The sequence below is a fragment of the Pyrus communis genome, chromosome 1 (assembly GCF_041283825.1).
Source record: "Pyrus communis isolate YQ-2024b chromosome 1, ASM4128382v1, whole genome shotgun sequence".
Taxonomy (NCBI): Eukaryota; Viridiplantae; Streptophyta; class Magnoliopsida; order Rosales; family Rosaceae; genus Pyrus; species Pyrus communis.
The window spans coordinates 967,237-986,590 of NC_142565.1; the positions used below are offsets into that span (position 1 = coordinate 967,237).

The 19,354-nt window shown below is 38.3% G+C and overlaps 4 protein-coding genes across 5 annotated transcripts; 3 read left to right on the forward strand and 1 right to left on the reverse strand.

The window, feature by feature from the left end:
* Positions 1 to 278: 278 nt before the first annotated feature.
* Positions 279 to 3,280, forward strand: LOC137720645 (uncharacterized). The gene is made up of 3 exons (XM_068459734.2): positions 279 to 559; positions 1,382 to 2,273; positions 2,746 to 3,280. Exons 1-3 carry the CDS (start codon positions 526 to 528, stop codon positions 3,170 to 3,172), a joined length of 1,353 nt encoding a protein of 450 aa, XP_068315835.2. The 5' UTR covers positions 279 to 525; the 3' UTR covers positions 3,173 to 3,280.
* Positions 3,281 to 7,032: 3,752 nt separating this feature from the next.
* LOC137720737 (uncharacterized) lies at positions 7,033 to 10,232 on the forward strand. Its single transcript, XM_068459853.2, has 10 exons — positions 7,033 to 7,276; positions 7,426 to 7,627; positions 8,021 to 8,103; positions 8,250 to 8,350; positions 8,446 to 8,541; positions 8,656 to 8,709; positions 8,818 to 8,966; positions 9,214 to 9,331; positions 9,421 to 9,508; positions 9,642 to 10,232. Exons 1-10 carry the CDS (start codon positions 7,153 to 7,155, stop codon positions 9,827 to 9,829), a joined length of 1,203 nt encoding a protein of 400 aa, XP_068315954.2. The 5' UTR covers positions 7,033 to 7,152; the 3' UTR covers positions 9,830 to 10,232.
* Positions 10,233 to 11,283: 1,051 nt separating this feature from the next.
* On the forward strand, positions 11,284 to 13,107 carry LOC137720738 (uncharacterized). The gene is made up of 4 exons (XM_068459854.2): positions 11,284 to 11,443; positions 12,432 to 12,504; positions 12,593 to 12,648; positions 12,882 to 13,107. The coding sequence occupies exons 1-4, from the start codon at positions 11,388 to 11,390 to the stop codon at positions 12,994 to 12,996; spliced, it is 300 nt and encodes a 99-aa protein (XP_068315955.1). The 5' UTR covers positions 11,284 to 11,387; the 3' UTR covers positions 12,997 to 13,107.
* Positions 13,108 to 14,631: 1,524 nt separating this feature from the next.
* LOC137720398 (protein ABIL2) lies at positions 14,632 to 18,159 on the reverse strand. 2 transcript variants are annotated; one of them, XM_068459466.2, is made up of 10 exons: positions 17,748 to 18,159; positions 16,882 to 17,051; positions 16,570 to 16,652; positions 16,318 to 16,468; positions 15,851 to 15,950; positions 15,623 to 15,715; positions 15,484 to 15,526; positions 15,312 to 15,400; positions 15,080 to 15,225; positions 14,632 to 14,950 (listed from the first exon to the last, which is right to left on the reverse strand). In XM_068459466.2, exons 2-10 carry the CDS (start codon positions 16,972 to 16,974, stop codon positions 14,780 to 14,782), a joined length of 969 nt encoding a protein of 322 aa, XP_068315567.2. In that variant the 5' UTR covers positions 16,975 to 17,051; positions 17,748 to 18,159; the 3' UTR covers positions 14,632 to 14,779. The 2 variants fall into 2 exon arrangements, with proteins under 2 accessions (XP_068315567.2, XP_088547050.1); XM_088690924.1 differs by having other exon boundaries at positions 16,882 to 17,071; positions 17,748 to 18,109.
* Positions 18,160 to 19,354: the final 1,195 nt, after the last annotated feature.

A 19,354-nucleotide genomic window follows, 5' to 3' on the forward strand; every position in this document is an offset into this window, starting at 1 on the left:
TTTTTACGAATGACTAAAATGATTGACGGTGTACAAATTCAAGGACCAGTTCTATCAATTTCAAATCTCATGAACCAAAGTAAAGAGTTACGCTAATTTCAGAAACTATTTTAACTAAACAAACCTATAGTATTAAGAGTTACTTTTTATCACATAACAAATAATTGACACAAAACTTAACGATGACGATGACAGTCTAACTAAAAGTCTTTTTTCCCACCAATGAGGCAACGAACGTGTATTTTCCCACCAAAATTAGGACCCAGTACATTTTCCACATCGAGGTACAACCCTCTTCAGCACAACGTACCACTCCGTTCAGCACAAAAAGAAAGTGTCGCAAAGCTTCAGACTTTGGTATTTTTGGCTATTTTACACTGAATTGAAAACGGATATTACCGACTTGCATTATTTTAGCAAGCAAGCAAGCAGGCGACGGTGAAGTAGAAAACAAGAAGGAAGGAGGAGAAGGAGGAGAAGGTCTCTCTGTCGTCTGCATCTGCTTTTTCGGATCCCAGAAAACGTATGCGAAATCCAGAATTCCCATCTCCTTTTGAAGGTAGTTTTTCTCTTTCTTTTCAAATTTTTCAGATGAAAGTTCAATGCTTTATTGCTCAATCTGTGTGTTTTCACCTTTTTGAATGGGATTTTGTAGTTTCCTTTTGATTTTCCCCAATTTTTTGGAGTGATCTGAGTTGGATTTTGCTCTAGTTGTGTAAATTTTCCATCTTTTTTTATCAAAATTTGACGTTTCTGTATGAATAGGCGACCAATTTCCACTTACGGAATATATATAGCATGAACTAACTTGGTATTTGTCAATTTTGATTAGATCTTCAGTGTTTGCACTAAATTATCGTAGATTACGCAATTATAGAATCTGGTTTGGTTTTAGATTCCTTTTTTTACGAGCGATATTCTACTTTAAACTAATCTGAATTGCGGTAGGGGACTCAAATTTAGGTGCATAGCCTCTAGGCTCTAGCCAATGTTGTTACGCCCACGAGTGCTTTGATTTCCTGTTAAAAGTTAAAACACTGAATATTTTACAACTAGGTTGAGTAAAAAAATTATGGCGAAAACATCAATCCTTTGTTCCCTAAGTGTTGCTACGAGGTTGTATTGCTAGTTTTGCAAACCAAAGTTAAAGATTATATTTTGTGATATCATCTGAATTTCCGTCTTTGTTTCGTCTTTAGATGTTCCTGCCTTTCTTGGGTCTGTTTTTTTTTTTTGTTGAGACTTATAATTTACCAGTTGAATCTCTTTCGGAGTTAGACAAGTTGAAAGCTTTCAAATACCTAATTACGTATTCAGATTAGATGCCTCACCGAGTGTAGTACAACTGAATATTATTTTTTCGTTGTAAAATCTGTTACAGATAGACAAGATATGGCGGCAGCAGGAGCACGCACTACATGGCAGCGTAGAGCAAACTGTTGTTTTGTCCAAGAAGATGCGTGGAGCGCTCCAAAATTTTCTTCCTGCCCGTCGTCATCTTCCTCAAAAGCAGAATCTGATATTGCACCTGAGAACCTCAAACCAGATTGCATGCCTTATAACCCAAATCCTGAACTAGCGCCCAACACCAAGTGGTGGTTGAACCTGGAACCCAACTGTGGGCCGCAGAAGGAGTTTACGTATGAACAGCTAGCAGTACTGGAGGCTGAACTTGAAGTTTTGAATTCTGGATTCGTTCATAAAACTCCGATCATAAGTGACTATTACCAGTCCAACGGGGTTTTGGGTACTCAAATTGATATGAAGAATAGTGCTAATTCTTTTGTTGAGAAGCCATGCCAGGTTTCTGTCACTTGTACAAAAAGTGACCAGAATAAAGGAATGCAAGAGCTCAATGCTGGAATTGGGAATGATCCACAAGTTCCTAAGAAAAAGGACTCGGGCGAGTTTTGGTACTCAGATGATCATCTCATGAACTTGGATTCTTTGAACTGCTTGAGCTCTGAGGAACCCAAGAAAATGTCTTCCAGTTTGGAATCCCAGTGGGTGGGAACTGAGAAAACTGAACCGTGGTGGCGCTCTGCAGGTAAAGATGAGTTGGCTTCCTTGGTTGCTCAGAAATCACTTGAACATATTGAGAATTGTGATCTCCCGCGGCCTCAGGTTAAGCATCGTAGGAAGGGTCCCTCTGCGTTCGACCCTAATTCAGCCATGGATCAGATGGCTGAAATGGGGTTCTCCAATATGGACACCTTTACATGGGGAAGCTTTACTTCTGGTCACTCAACACATGAGTTTTGCAGTCCTTCAAGGTAATTTTGTATCTTTTGCTTTACAATTGTTTTCGCAGTTGACCACTATCATCTGGTATTCCTAGATCATTTGAACAAATTTAAAAAATTTATAGAACTGTATGGTCTATGTTTCATGATAATCGAAGATCAACCTGTTACCTTCCCTCTTACATGAAAGGGACAATTCTTCCGAAGTTTTTGTATGTTTCGAGGATCATCATGTAAACCATAATTTTCGTAATTTTCCTTTGTGCGTATGTGAAATTATTGGCTCATTATAAATGTCTGCCTATTTCCCCCAGTATTAGAGTAATATGCCAGGCTTCTTTACTTTTCCGCACGAGCTTGCGATGCCTGTATCTAAATGAAGCAGATACCTTGTTGCTTGAAAACTTCTCGGAGATTACTTGGTCGAGCTTGAAAACTTGTCGGAGATTACTTGATCAATTTCATTCATGATGCCTTTCGTTTATTGTATAATTTGTTTCAGCAAGGATGAGGTGGAAACCCAAAAGAATTCAGAAGACAATCGAACCAAAGCCGAGCTGTTGGAAGCTTTGTGCCACTCTCAAACACGAGCTAGGAACGCAGAAAAAGCAGCAAAGCAAGCCCATACAGAGAAGGAACACATAATCACTCTGTTTTTGAAGCAGGCCTCGCAACTCTTTGCGTACAAGCAGTGGCTGCAATTGCTGCAGCTCGAGAACTTCTGCCTGCAGCTCAATAACAAGGACCAACCATGGTCCCGTCACAAAGGCAGGCACATGAAGAAGGGTCAGCGCAGGGCCGGAAAACGGGGCGGCAGACCAAGGTGCGAAATTAACACGGGCGTTGTTGCATTCGCGGTGGGATTGGGTCTTGCCGGGGCAGGTTTGCTCCTCGGATGGACGATGGGATGGTTGTTTCCAACGGTTTGAACTGTTCTTCATGCTTATAGCTTTACCTCCAAGTACGTATCAACTTGTTTGTAGATTTGTTAATCTTGTAAATACAACTCAGTTGATTAAGAGCGTTCTATCTTTGCATCCGAGGTTCGGTTCGTATAAAAAAAACTTGTAGGTACAATAATTAGTGTTTTTGTCTTTACATAAGAGGTAATTATGCAGAATTTAAGGGGAATTTCTCTAATATAATCAATATGTACTCCTTAATTTTATAAATGTCAAATTTTATAAAAATTATCAATTATAGCAAAAAATACGCTTAAATGGACCAAACTGCCATAAAAAAAATTGTTGGAGTTTCTTTTTCATTCAAACTCATAACAAGACTGCTTACTCGTCACCGGACCACCCACCGCGGCAACCCTCTGCCCTTCTGGCCTCTGGTTATCCTTCTCCTTCATATTGTTTTTAAAATTATAATTAAAAAATTAATATAATAATTAATTTTTGTTCTTATACTTTTGGTATGCCTTGGAAACCTAACAAATCAAAAGGAAATAAGGAGGGTCTAGCTAATTGGGAGCGACGACGGCATGTTGCCATCTGTTCTTCGATCACCAGGAGCTCTACCTTTTGTCAAAAGCCCATCAAAATTGCATGTAAACAAACAAATTCCAATTTTTATTGCAAAACCAAAATCATAAACAAAACAAAAGAACATTTCTTGGAATTGAATTCAGGTTCATTCATAAACAGGTGTAATTGCAATAAATTTTTTTAAGTGTTTGGATTTAGAGTTAGTTTTGTTATTAACTTTGAGAGTATTGAAGTATATTCCAGTGAAAATTTGAAGTCTAGAAATTTGGGATATATTTGATAATTTTTATAAAAACTAACATTTATAAAATTAGAGTGTAAATTTTGACTACATGTGATAAATTCTTGAATTTAAGCATGTTATATAATAAACGCTAGATCTTTATTTCCGCATGATAAATGTGGAAGAATATAGATTCTCATCAGATTCTTTTTATGAGGATTTTGGGAATCCGTGAATCGTGTCTGCTCATCGTACATCGTACGGTTGGAAATTATTTTAAATATTTTTATTTAAAATTAAATACAATATTAAAATAATTTATGAACGTACGATGTACGATGAACATACACGATTTATAGATCTCTATATCCTCACCAAAAAGAGCAAGAGAAGATCTTGTTGGAATGTGGAAGGCCGACCTTATCACCATCCATCACTCAAATTGGCCATCGAAAGCTGCACCTACTTTTTTTAGCTGCCATAATTTTTCATATTGAGATCCACTCTCTAGATTTTTATGTCTTGGACCACAGATCGAGAGATTCGGACTATTTAATTTTAATAGTACATCTTTATTAGTTCATTTCAGTTGTCATTTCACAAAAATCTAAAAATTTAAACAGGCTGAATCTCTCGATCGGCAAGCTCTGAACACAGAGATTGAATCTCAATCCTTCCATCCAACCACTTATTATCCAAAAGGGACGCCCATTCAAGGCGAAAGCACAAGCCAAACACAATTCCTAACTGTTTACCATTAAAAATAAAAAAAAATAAACACACACACAAAATTGCTTTGCTCTACGGGAGAGGAATTTGAACGTGACGGGAAGGCGGATCCGATGGGCAGTGTTGACTCTAAAAATTACAAAACCTACGTGGCGCGCAGGCCGAGTAACTAATAAGCTAACTATGTCCTTCGGTCGAATGCGGGGCGTGCCAACTCGTCGGCCGAGCTTGGCCGAGGAGTAAAATTTGTTGATGTAGCTTTGAGCGCGTCGTTGACTTCTCTATCTTGCGATTGCGACCGAGGAAGGAACACTCTCGGTCTCTGGGTTCTACAGCCTGAAGACAAGCCTGCTAATTCTGCGGAGTTCACAAATTGTCCGAGTCCGATTCGGTCACTGTGATTATATTCGTAAGAGTATAAGCACGTCGAATCGAAACCAAACTATATGGGCACAGGTACTCAAACGTGATGTATGTCTTGATGGTAGACGTAGTTCAGCCGTCGGAATGCCGAACCCTGAAACTCACTTGTGAGTATCCAATCATAAAACCACTCGGCGTCCAGTACGCCAAGCAATGCAATTCGTAACACCTGACTATGCCGAGAAGGCTAGCAAGGTGACCTCTGCCAATAAAGGTTCGAAAACCCCTCTCGGCCGAGACTTAGATAGATAACCGGTCGACCTCGACGCAGTGCTGTTTATCCAAATTGAAGGTGCTTCTTGGTCGGATGATTCTGCGGCAGCAGTGCTGTTTATCCAAACTGAAGGTGCTCGCCGGGTGCTTCCACAGTGCTGTTTATCCAAACTGAAGGTGTGTCGGCAAGAAAAGAAAAGAAAAAATCTCAAGGTGTTTGAGAGGTTTTGCGCATGGCAATTGTATGCTGATTTGAAGGGGTTTTTCTGTTGCATGATTTCTTGTATTTATAGTACCCCATTCCTTGAAACCAATTCCGATTTGGATTGGGAGTCCTTGTCCCATTTCGACTCTAACTCGAACAAACCTACTCCCACTGGGATTCTGAATTTTTCCTTCTTTTCGAGACTCCATTCCTTGCCGGTCAAGAATCCTGGTTGCACCAGGACTTCCTCGACCTTTTCTATTCATCCGGACTACTTAGGATAGGATTTGGCCGACCCTGCCAACTGGCCCGGGATTTATTATTCGGCCCATAGTATTTGTCATTACCTTGGGCCGAGCACATCCTGCTACTCGGCCCAACAATAATATTTTGGGCCCAAACAAGCAGTGAGATTCGAACGTGAGTGCAAAGAAGAGTATACAATGTTAAGCCAATTTACGTTGAGACGAAAGCATAATCTAACCAAAATTAGAGGAAAGTTAGACTTCTAGAATATGTGTATTGGACCAAAAGGAGAGTTTAATTTGACAATTTGGCAAATTAACAAGATCTGCGGATGAAACGACCCCGTGAAAAAGAATTAGTCAAAAGACAGTGGCAATGAACCCACTAATTGTTCTTAAACGATTAATTGTATTTGACAAATAAAGCAACAATTTAATTATGTAATTAGCTATTCTAATCAATTAAATGACGAGATTAATTAATGGGATTAATTATATTTTAAGTCCTTGAAACTCAAAATGTGTCGCCTAACTTCCAAGACTCAAATTGCTTCTCACCTACTCCTTCCCGTTCAAGTATTGGAGAGTTAAATAAGACTCAATTTGAGTTTTAGAGGGCATACGTGTAATTAATCTTAAGTTAATTAAATTTTGCTATTTTAGCTAAAATTGTCTTTGAGACTGGTGTAACTCATCACTTTAGTTATTGAGATTTGAATGAATAAAAGCGGTCGTTGAGTTTGTTCACTGTCAATCATTTAAGTAATTTCGTAAAAATCTCTGTTAACTAAGGACCAAAATGACAAAAATACACTCTATTGATAAACAATGGGCCAAAACAATTTGACAAAAATTAAGGGTATTTTTTCATTTAATCCTTATATAATAGAATTTTTTCTCGAAATATCAAAATTATTGATAATGGACAAAATCAAGGACTAACTCTATCGATTTTGGGATCAAACGAACATGAATTTGACACTCTTTGGAACTTAAACAATTAAACACATATAATAGCTACTAAGATCATAAAAATAAGCACTCAAAAGATCAAAAACTTATTAACAATCAAAAATAAAAGAGGACCGAAAGAAGGTATGGCAATCTCAAAAACAATTTTATCTAAAAAAGCCGTCAACTTTTACATTACATGCAGATGCTTCCTACTGTCTTCAGACTGGGTGAGTTTGTTGACTTTGACCATATCCGGTACAGCGGCCTATTCGCCAACAACTTCTCATATTCCTATAAGGACGCGGCCATATCCAACCAGGTTAAAGTCCTCAGTTTCTCTCCGAAATCTGTACAAAACGCAGATTGCCTCCCTCCCTCTCTCTCTCTCTCTAGAATTTGATATCACTCGTTCATCCCGAATACCATGCCGTTTTGCGAGGTTGCGTCGCCGCAGAATGCCGCCTCGGCGGACGCGAACCTCAACGACGGAATCAAAATCTTCTACCAGACGTACGGCCGCGGACCGACCAAGGTCCTCCTCATCATAGGTCGCCTATCTCGAAGATTCAGTTTTTTCTTCTTTTTATTTTTTTCTGATCGGATTTTTTTTCTTTCTGTTTCAATGATTTATACGAACTGGGTTTTGGTTTGCTCGGAATTTTCTGTGTTGTTGATGGATTTTGGAATGGATGGACAGGTTTGGCGGGGACTCACGACTCGTGGGGCCCACAGATTCAGGGACTGACGGGGTCCGTTGCACCCAATGACGACGAGAGGACGTCAGCCGCCGACTGCTGCGGCAATGAGGCTGGATTTAGCGGCGGTGACATCAAGGTCTGTGCCTTCGACAACCGGGGCATGGGTCGGAGCTCCATCCCCACTAAAAAATCCGAATACACGTGAGTTTTCATTACTCATTTGAAAAAGTCAAATTTTTCTTGCTCGGAAAAAAATAGTATTCAATTATATAATTATGTACTGTAGGATATATACGTTTCTCCGACCCTCGCAATGCGAGAAGCTTGTTCGCCCTTATAAAGAAGTATATGTACTACTCTAACAAAAAATAGAACCTTTTTACGATGCGGGCACTAAACAGCACTAAAACGCAGGCAATAAAACGCGTTTTAGTGGTCAGTTAGTGCTCATCTATCGTCTGTTAGAGTGTTAATTTAGTGAAAAGTTTGATTTTTTATTCAAGATTTGTAAAAAGTTACGTGAATTTTCCGAAAATACGTGATAATAGGGATCAGAAGTTGAGTTAATGATGTTTTGTTTTTTGTTTGTGGCAGAACAAGAACAATGGCAAAGGATGCAATTGCATTGATGGATCACTTAGGGTGGACAGAAGCCCATGTTTTCGGGCATTCGATGGGTGAGTTCATGTTTTCCGCACTGTCCGAATTACAAACAGTGAGCTGAATATACTTCGTAGCAGGACTTGGTTTCTTTGTTTCTTTCGTTTCGTTAATTTATTTGGATTCGCTCTTTAGTCTGACGTGAATTTTGTCACCACAACAGGAGCTATGATAGCTTGCAAATTAGCAGCAATGGTGCCCGATAGAATTCTGTCGTTGGCTTTGCTTAATGTGACCGGAGGAGGTTTCGAATGTTTACCAAGGGTTCGTGACTTCTGACCCATGAACTAGAAACAGTACTTAAGTTTGCTTGCAGGAGTTGAAGTTGATTTCTCATTAATATGTTCAATGTGTTGCAGCTTGACCGACAAACATTATCCATTGCTGTCCGGTTTTTGAAGGCGAAGACTCCCGAGCAAAGGGCGGCTGTAGACTTGGACACGCACTACTCGAAGGTCTGCGGTGCTCTTGCTTCTATCATGTTTCCGTCTGTTAACTCTGGACCAACAGGGACATGACTCATGCTTTAAAGAACGAAACTCTCACACATTCGCGGTATTAACGTGCAGGGATATCTTGAAGAATATGTTGGATCCAGCACGAGAAGGGCGATGTTATACCAAGTAAGAAATCCTAAAGGAACTGCTTATTGATTATTTTGATATTTCGGTTGAGGCTTAGATACAATTTGTAGTACAATATCCATGTTCTGAACTGGAACCTATCTCCAGGAATATGTCAAAGGCATATCAGCAACCGGGATGCAGTCCAACCATGGTTTCGAGGGTCAAATCAATGCATGCTGGACGCATAAAATGACACGAAAGGAGATTGAATTGATCCGCTCAGCAGGATTTCTCGTTTCAGTCATTCACGGCAGGTGCGTTCATACATACTATACAGTGCATCTCAGATGTCCCCTTTTTTTCCATGTTGTGTGTCAAGATAAGACTGTTAGTGGTCTGGAATTTGTATGCCTGCATAAAGGCACTGCTTCATATGTACATTTCCGACTCTCAAACAAATTATCTCTGAAAATCAAGTGTTTGTGTGAAACTTTTCAATTTTGATTAACAGTTCACTACATATTCTTCTGGCATTCATCTTGACATTCATTAAATTGATAGGCACGACGTCATTGCTCAAATATATTATGCAAGGAGACTGGCAGAGAAGCTGCATCCTGTTGCTAGAATGGTAGATCTTCCTGGAGGGCATCTAGTGAGTCATGAAAGGACCGAGGAGGTAATTCTGTTATATGTATCATCCGTTGTATAATTCAATGATGCTTGACGTGGAAAGGAAATCTCATGTTAATTTGTTTTGAATATCAGGTAAACAAAGCTCTTATGGAGTTGATCAAGGCAACGGAAGCACAGACCGAGCCACATGATTGGACAAATTTGCCTGAAACAAGTTCGGGTAAGCAAATTTAACCTAAACAAAATCTTCCATCTCTTTTCTGTATAAGAGCATGGACCAAATGGCAGCATGCCTGCTGTATTGATGTCAATATAATCCGTGATTACGTGCTAATATACACTGTGTTTTACAGGGTGGATGGTTACAAGAATTTCCCGTATCAGAAAAAGCAGCGCAGAACGGAGAAGTGTGTCATTCACGCCCAGCATATCCGAAAGGCTACATCTTTTCCTCTTTGGCCTCTTTTCATTGGCATTGGAGAATGGAAGGAGAGCCCTCAGAACCATAAAACCGGCAAGAGTCGGACATGCCATTGCATAAGCTGCTGCTGATCGTCAAAGAACCCCCCGCATTTCTTTCAACTGGGGTTCATCGATTTTTCATTCCATCGGCACTGGTGAATGAGGCGTCAAGTGTTCTTCCCGGAAACCGGGATTTGTTAACAAGATATGAGGCCTTTTATACAGATATGTTTTAACCGGAGGCAGGAACGGAGAGAGGATCACAAGGGCCAATATTTAGGCGGATCCCAATCCTCAATTCACTTGCAACATATCAAGATAATAATTTTATCCATTTATACTGGAGACAAACAAGTCTTTACAGATTGTACGCTTTACAGAATGAGAGCAAACCAGAAATAGGGTGTTTCTATTTTTATTTATTTGGTGTTATCATAGTAAATTTTTGGTATAAAATTTCGAGGTATTGGTTGATTTTTCTCCGAACTTTTAATTTTAACCGATTATCCTTGAAATTTTATAATTGGTCAATTTTTCTCATAAATTTTAATTTTACCCGTAAACAAACGAAAACTCCTTGGGACTTTGGGACTAAATGAATCAAAGAAAAATCAAAGAACGAAAACGAAGGGATGAATATACAGGAAAAACCGGGAGTTTGAACAACCAGCCCTAGTACTAACTAAAGACAGCACAAATATTAGTATGATATACAATTTGCATGCAGGCACAAATATTAGTATGATACACAAAATACGTGCAGGCAGCATCAAGCGGTGGTTTACCTCAAACAAACATATCATCTTACCCAAGACACATATGCCTTTATATCAACAACTATGGTGCATAAATTTAAAATTGAAGACGACAACAAATTGAAGACTGAATATCGGTAAACTAAATGATGATGTTATGTATGAAAAGATAACGCACCTGGCCTTTGCATGTGTCTGCGAAAAAATATGTGCTGTTTGATTGGATGAGAAGAAGGTGTCGAAATTGAATGAAAGGAAGGTAGGTTTTGAGAGAGAGAGAGAGAGAGAGAGAGAGAGAGAGAGAGGGAGAGAGGAGAGAGGGGAGAGAGAGAGAGATGCTATTGTTATGCTGAATAAGGTGCCATCTCTCAAGCAACGGGAGTTTATAGAGAAGGATGGCAGATATACGCTGGAATATACCCAAATGCCTACGCGTATTAACCAACAGGATCCTCTCCGGATTGGTGAGAATTTTAGAGATCCGTGAATTATTTACATTCATCGTAGATTGTGCGATCAGTTTTTGTCAAGTATCATTTGTATTTAATTTTAAATAAAAATATTTAAAATAATTTCTGACCACATAATGTATAATAAATGGATACGATTCTCGAATTCCAGAATCCTCACAAAGAGGATCCAGCGAGGATCCGGATTTACGGATTAAACCCCGAAAACCAGTTTCCGTACCTTACTCCCACCACTAGAAATAAGGGTACTTCCGTCAGTTTAAAAATATTCTTATACCACACAACCCCTTCCTTTACTACGTCGTTTTGGTTTCTTGAGACGCAGCGTTTTGTTCGTCTAGAAGACTAGAACCCGATAAACCCCATTGAGACGCTCTGCTCAGCGTCTCCAACTTCTCAGCTCCAGAGAACCATGGCTGCAGCAGCTTCTGACATGGCAGATGCCCAAACCCAGTGGGAGTTTAGCTGGTACTCTCTCTCCTTCCTCTGTTATATACCAATATCTATTTTCTCTCTATGTTTTTCTGTTGAAATCTCTTTACTTTTGTAATTAAAGTCAGCAGTTTCACCTGTATTTTTTCTGGGTTTTGATTATTTTCCTCTTCCAATCCGTCAGGAACCGAAAATTAAAGATCTTTAGTTGATTTTTGGATATGGGTTTGTTTTCGATTTGTAAAAGGTTCTGTCTTTATGTATATTATTCGTGAATTTGCTTTCTTGAGTATCTGTTTGAACGAATTGCAGTTTATAGTATCTGTTTTTTGAATTCCTAGTTAGTTTATTTTCGATAGTTTTGCTTCTGGGTTTATGTATGCGTAGCTTATATGATTAGTTTTATGTATTTCCACTCCATGGAATTTCTCTCTGTGCTTCCCATCGTTGTTGTGATAATCTTGTATGTATAGCCTGTAGCTTATTCTTTCGTGTTAAAACTGAAGGAAACTCATCTCGTTCGTTGAAATATTCTTTACATACATTAACCGATGTTCATCATTCAGAATGTGAAGGACAACATAACTTTCTTGGAAAAGTTGAATTGCTGCTATATTTCGACGTTTCACTTCAGTGTTAGATTTTCAGAATTTTGGTTGAGCTAATTTGTGGATTCATAGGAGCTGATGGGGTTTTCATCTATGTTAGGGAATAGTTCTAGACCTCTTGGTGAGGTAGGTAGATCAAGATATACTGAGGCGAACCCTGTTTAAAAATGTTGTGGATGGATTTTGAGATTACTCTAGATAGTTTTTTCTATAAACTTGAATGTGAAAACTATGCATCAAGGACTACGGGTGGACATACAGTTGCGTGGCCTGGTAAAAGTTTTACAAGGGTTGTTTCTCTGGGAAGCGGAGATCATTGATTCAACTTTCATCATTTATAATTTATCTGCCTCTGCGAATTCTTTAACCCGCATAGTAGGAGCATCGTTATTAAGAAAATGGAGGTCTGTGTGCAGTGACTTGGAGGTAGATTTTGAGTCCGAGGAAAGTGCTTCAATCGTCTATGCAACATTAGCTGTTGATAAGGAGGTGATGCTTCATATGTTAAAGCTATGTTTTGATCAGTTCATAACTTCATTTGGTTTAATTGTTTATCTGATTCCATCTATTACTGCAGTTGCAACCAGACAAGGTGACGAGGCAGATGTCAGTTTCCAACTGCAAGCTTTCAGTGTAAGCATTTCCGTTTGATAAAATTAATTTTCCAAACTTTTATTGAAGAATCATTGGATTGATTCTGATGTAAGAAAATGCTATATGGGGTGAGGGAGGAACAATATTATCGCCTAACGACCAAACTGTTGACAAAAAAGTGGGTTCAAAGCTAAGTTGTGGGCTAAATTCAGTAAATGTGCTACAAAAAAAAATTCTGCCGAACCTGTGGTTGATTTTAATCTTATGCACAGGCACTTTGAGGCTGTTGAGGCGAGATTTCTTCGAGCATCATATAGCGCTTTGTTAGATGTATTGACACTCGCCACAAAGACAATCGAAGAATTTGGAAATGGATTAGAATTGTGACCAGTTAGCTACTTGCTTTGGTAGTTTTTCTATGAAATGATTTGTAACAATTCAAGTTGGTATTTGTGGAACTGTTCGGAGCATGAAATGGTAGCTTGATTACTTTGTTTATGACCTATAAGATTCAGTGATATATTCAACACACCGTATGAATGCTATTTTATAGGGATGGAAAAAATTCCCAAAAATCCCGAACCAAACCAAATAAAAAAAATACTGATTCCAAACCAAAAATGTCCCAAACCGATTTTTCCAAAATTTCGTTATTCCCATACCGAAAAAATACCGAAATTTCGGTATGGGAATCAAGATTGTCTTCCCAATATTTTGGTATTTCCATACCCAACTGAAATATACAATTTTAATTATTATTATTATTATATATATATATATATTTACACATATAATAATATATATTATTTTTTTAATTATAGTTAAGAGTTAATTTGAACGGTTGGATTGTTTCAAATTAATTTATGTCGTCCATCCATTCCTTGTTAGGCTTTCAGCTTTCTCCCCGTCGAGGACTCCACTCCAGTTTCGAACTTTTATTTTATTTCTCAGTTCTCACTCACTCATACTCAGTCTCTCAGCTCAGTCTCACTCAAATCCAACTCCTGCCAACCATTCACCGGCCCATTCACACAGAGCCATAGCCACCACCGGTCTCTCTCTATCGCAACTCTTTCTCATGATTCTTTCTCTCTCAAGAGCCTCTGACTCTCTCACGCGATTCTCTCTCTCAGATTCAGACACAAGTAAATAAATATGGGAATTAATTTAGGGTTTGTGAAATTTAATTTACGAATTCTAGATTAGGGTTTGTAATTTTAGGGTTTTTGAAATTTAATTTTTGAATTCTAGATTAGGGTTTGTTTGGTTTCACAGATCAAATTCTATTTAATTGATCTAATGGTTTAGGTTCTTGGGTTTTTGCAAATTGGTGAAGGTCTGAAGGAACTGGGCTCTTTTGCTTTGCTACTGCAGCTTTTGTGCTGGAGTTTTATTTACCAACAGGTAAATATCTCAGATGAGTTCTCTTGAATTGTATGCTCCTTTGATTTAATTGTTGTTGATTTTAAGAGTGTAATGTGGGACATATTTTTATTCAAGTCTTGGAAGTATTTAGTCTTTAAGGAATCTAAGCTTTTCGAGCTTTGGTATATTTACATTAGTCATTGGTTGACCTTTGTAATAGGCTGTGGTTTATTATCTGGTTTAATAATCTCTCGATGCAAAGTGTTTCTTTCTTTTGAAGCCTTCGTTCTCAACTTATTTAGTTGAATTGCTGGAGGACTAGCAAAACGTCGAGCTTGACATTCTGGCGCTAATGGGTTTAGGCCTGATGAGGCCCACAAACCTTTTGGCTTAATCTTCAGTTGGAGATGATTTTCGTGTCATTCTTAACTATTTTTAACCCTATAACCCTTTGACCGGGTTGGTTGGAGATGACCTCAGTTTACAGTAGCAGCCAGATTGATTGCATTCTCCTACAAAACGACCAGATTGCTCCTAAACCCTACATTGTATGATTGATTATGAAGTTCCGGACAGCTTCTGCCATTTTTAGAGTCAGATGACAACGTATTCATCCCAACGCAATCGCTTCGAAAGTATTTCTCTTACCAAGCAAACTTCTGAAATGGGAAGTAATAATTGATATATACTGTTTACAAAACTTGAAAACATTACACTGCTATGTAAAAGGAAAAGGTAATCAAACAAAATGGGAAAGCCGGAAACAGTAGTTTTCTGCTTCCATTGTCCATCCTCCCTCAATTTCTCAGTATTCATCCAAATAAGTGTATAACATGTCATCTTTCTTCGACTTGCGCCGGCTAAGCAAGGCCTTGAGGAGCCGTTTACTTTTGCTGGGGTATTGATCAACCTCTCGGCCATTATCTCTTTCAGCAGGTAATCGCATGGAAGCTGACTTCCGAGGCTCTGAAGGGTACTGTATACACATAAACACCGAACTCTCAGTTTACAACTATCACAATAGAAGGGAACCGTACCAAGTATGTTGAAAATCTAATGAACTTCAAAAGAAACATTGAATAAGTAATCCGCGTTTGACACCCACCCGTCTTCTTGGATTAGAAAGATTTGGAGTTGTCGGCCTACTTGAATTCGGGGTACTTGACCGACTTTTGTTTGGAGTGGTTGGCCTACTTGCAAGAGATCCAGACCGTAAAAGTGGAAATCGATGGGGCGAAACTGTTCGCTTGTCTGATTCGAAACATCAAAAATCAGATTATCAATATCCAATTCACTATAACGGTGTCAATATCGCAATGTCCAAGATGCATACTCACCTAATTCCTTTTTGGGCATGGTAGAAGTAAAAGAAAAAACTCCAGATCGCTGGGGAGGTTGTGGAGAAGGAGACGGAGAACGCCCTTTGCTGCACAAAACATGACCATCCTTTATGACATATGAAATTGGGTCACCAACTTGATTCAAGCAAGATACCGCAGTAATATTTACCTGACTGTAGACGGTGGGGTTTCTCTAATTGTAGTGCGAACAGCTTTAGGATCGAATCAAATTACAACAGAAACCAGAATATGTTAAACTCTTGATTAATTATACACACTGAAACAAAATGGGAGATGAAGCATCTTACCATTCCGAAATTGATGCCAATCATCTTCATCATCTAGGTTGCATCCTTGGTATTTGGATTTAGTTCTGCTGCCTCCGTGCATGGTCTCACCAACTGAACATGATTTTGAGTTGTAAGAACTTTTATTCATTTCTATCTCCGTATTTCCAAAAAACGAGATCAAAAATCATAAAATGGAGTGTTTTATAGTATGAAAACAGTAAACTGAGACAACGGTGGTGTACTTGCCTGGCAAAATGTACCGCTTGTGGTATTTAGGAGTATCTATAATCGATGACTGTTGAGAAAGACCCTCATGATCGATGTATTCTTGACATGTCCTTATCCTCTAAAAGAAACATAAAAGAGCATTGGTTTCTTGTGATTGAATACATAGCTACAAATCATAGGATTGAATTCGGTGCAATAAGTCGCACACTGTTGTGCAATGACCCAGGGTAGTCAATCCCGAATTAGACGGGGGTAAACAGTGACGTGGCAAAACTGTTTTCTTAACTGACAATTATCATGCAAAACTTTTGAACAATGAGCTACGAACTTACATGCGAGACTAACTATCTTATACCTCAGCGCCTAAAAGGCAATTTTCGCCGATCATTTTATACAGAAACACATCGGACAAGCTCGTTCAAGATTTTTTTTCTAAAGTTAGACCTGGATCATAAATGATTTCTTTAATTTCACCGTTAACTTACCTGTTCAATGCAAGATACCCGAAATTCTGTGCCAGAAACTTCATCCACCTTTTCATCGAAGAGATCGTTAACCTTATATGTAACAGATCCCAAATGATCCACTGTATTCACGAGAGCTTTAATGGCATAATCTTTCAATGTTTCCACCACTCTGCACAACAAGAGGATATTTGTTTAATTTTGCAAAAAATAATATGGATAGAAAAAATTAGCATAACAAAATCCCAATTACCATGAAACGGAACAACTCACATATGTTTCTGATCATCATTTGTGTACGATAGTTCAAAGTACTCTGCCGCTGAGTACAATTGCGTTCTTAAATTCTTCAAATCCTGAAAAGTAATGCAATGCACAACGAAAATCACACAACTTCAGTTGCAGGGATTTTTGCACTATAACAAGCTAACGTCTCCTGAATTCGGATATTTTTAAGTGAGGTATACGAAAAACCAAAGACTTGATTTTTCGGGAAGATAACGAAAGCTCATAAGATTTCATTTCACTGAACTTGCAAAACTAAGAACCAACTAAAACAGTAATATTTAAGCGAAAGAGGAGTACCTTGAGACTATCAGAGAAGAGCAAGCTCTGATGCATAGAAACCTCATCAAAATTAGATGCTACCCGAGGGACCGGCATTGCAGATGTTGCCATCGAGGTTAAAGAGTGGCAAATGCACAACTCAGCCCCCGAAAACCAGCGAAATATCGAAATTTAAGCTAAATCAAATCCTTCCAAAGAGAAAAAGAAACTTAGAGAGAGAGAGAGAGAGAGAGAGAGAGAGGGGAGGGGGGGGGGGGAAGAGTTAGGTTATGCACCAATGAAAACTCCATTGAACTTTAAAAATATAAAACTCAAATAAAAACACCAGGTTTTTGCCCTTGCAAGAAAGAGAGGAGCCTCTCCTTAAACAATTAATTAATGAAATACCCCAATCTACTATTTTAATTAGAGAATAATCCTGCCAGAGAAAAAAAAATGGGAATAAGAGATTCAACAGCATAAAGCTTAGTGCTTTGCCTCATCTCAGCAACCATTTCAGACAAGAAAATCAACACAACACTTTAAAGCTCATTTTGTCTGAATCTCACTAACATTCAAAGCTGTCAAATTTCAGCTCCCTCCCTTTAATTTCTTAAACAATTCTGGGTTTTCAGTCTTTTTTTTTCAATTAAATTCAAAATTCAAATGGGTAATTCCGGAAGACATAGTTAGTGAATCCCAATCCTAAAACGCATCCAAATTTGTCAAATTTCATGAACCTTTTCTCTGTTGGAGAATCTAATTTTGGAAATGAAAGAAAAATTACAGTGCATTTGAGCAGTTGTATTAGCTATGCTGAAAGCTCTTACCTTTCTTCTTTCTCTTGAACACAGTAACAAAAAGAATCCAACTGGGTAAAATTTTCAAGGCAAAGCAACACTAACCTGGTAGCTTTTCTAGTGAAAGTTCTTCCGGAGCTGAAAGTGGAACTACCCAGAAGGCAAAAACCCAGAAACCGACTGAGTCGAAGTCAAAGTTTGAAACTTGTGGAGTATATGAAACCTAAATGGTGAGGAAGAAGAAGGGGGAGGAAGGACATGAATAGGCAGCTGGTTTGAAAGCAGCTAATTTGGTTCGGTACAAGATTTGACTAATCCAAAAGAAAACGACAACTCTTCTGCTTCCTTTGCTTCCTTTCTCTCTATAGTCTTGGAGATTCAAATAGTTGAGGACTTAAAAAATGCAGAGAGAGAGTGGGAGGGGAGAGAGAGAGAGTGGAGGGACATCCATCAAGGCTAGCACGTCTGTGTGGGCAGGGAATCTGAGGCAGTTTTTATTTGTAAGGGAGCAAAAGTCTCTCCTTTTGGTGTCAAGAATGGGAGATGATTCTCTTTCAGTCTTTCTCTTCTAATCTCAACTATTTTTCTTTATTTTTTACTTGAATGGTTATGGTTAAACCACGGTAATATTTTATATTGATTTTTTATAAAGATAAAAGTAGAATGTGAGAGAATAGAAGGGAAGATGATGAGAATAGAAAGCGAGAGAAACCTACTGAGTCAAGAACACTGTTGGACTAATTAACTCCTCTCCCTCATCATTGGCCACTTTGTGGGTCCTACCTTCTTATTAGTTGGTTTTTTTTTGGTGATGACAGTGATTCTAAATTTTTATATTATTTTTCGTACACAAGATATCATATGACGTGACAATTGATCATTGAAGTTTTTACCACAATCAGGAAATTATTTGATCTACCATATATAGTCTACGAATTTGTTTTCTCTAACATTTTCCTTTTTTTTTTCTTTTTTTTTTTTCCATCTTTGCAAGGTGCTAGGAAATCATCTTGTAGACCATACATTGTAAACAAAATGATGTGACAATTAAAAATTATATATATTTTTTTATAATGATTTAAAGAAAAAACTCAACTAGCAACTGTCACTTCTTATAATCTACAAATATGAGCTAAAAAGATGGTCTTTGATATAGTGTGGGTCCACTTTTTATAAGCACAAACAGTAGACCACCTCCAAAAATGGGAAATTGCTTTGTTGTTTTTTCACCCACTTCTTGTTCTTGATATGGAGGAGATGAACTTCTTTTGTTGGGTTTCCCACTTCCACTTGTGGTGGTGGTGGGAAAAGGGGTTCATGGGTTCCATCTCTTCTCGTAAAATGGTTTGAAAATTTGAGTCCTTTGAAAACTTTGGTCTTTGTAAAAATTTCCCCATAAAAAAAAAAAAAAAAAACCCCTAATCTTTTTCTAGTACTCTTATCGAGATTACGAAAACGTAACTGTAGTAATATCTCAAATGAATTGTGGCATTTTTTTTCCACATAGCGTACATAATTAACTTGGAATGTCGTTCCAAGAGAATCCGATTTTAGGGAAGTTGTTCTCAATTGGGAGGGGATATGGTAGGCTGCTAGGCCCGCCGAAGGCCCTTGGAATGGATTTTGTAAGGCAAGGAATGGTGTTGGTATACAGTCAGATTTCCTCCCCAGTTGTTATTAGTTGCTAGTGGCTATACCACTACACATATAAT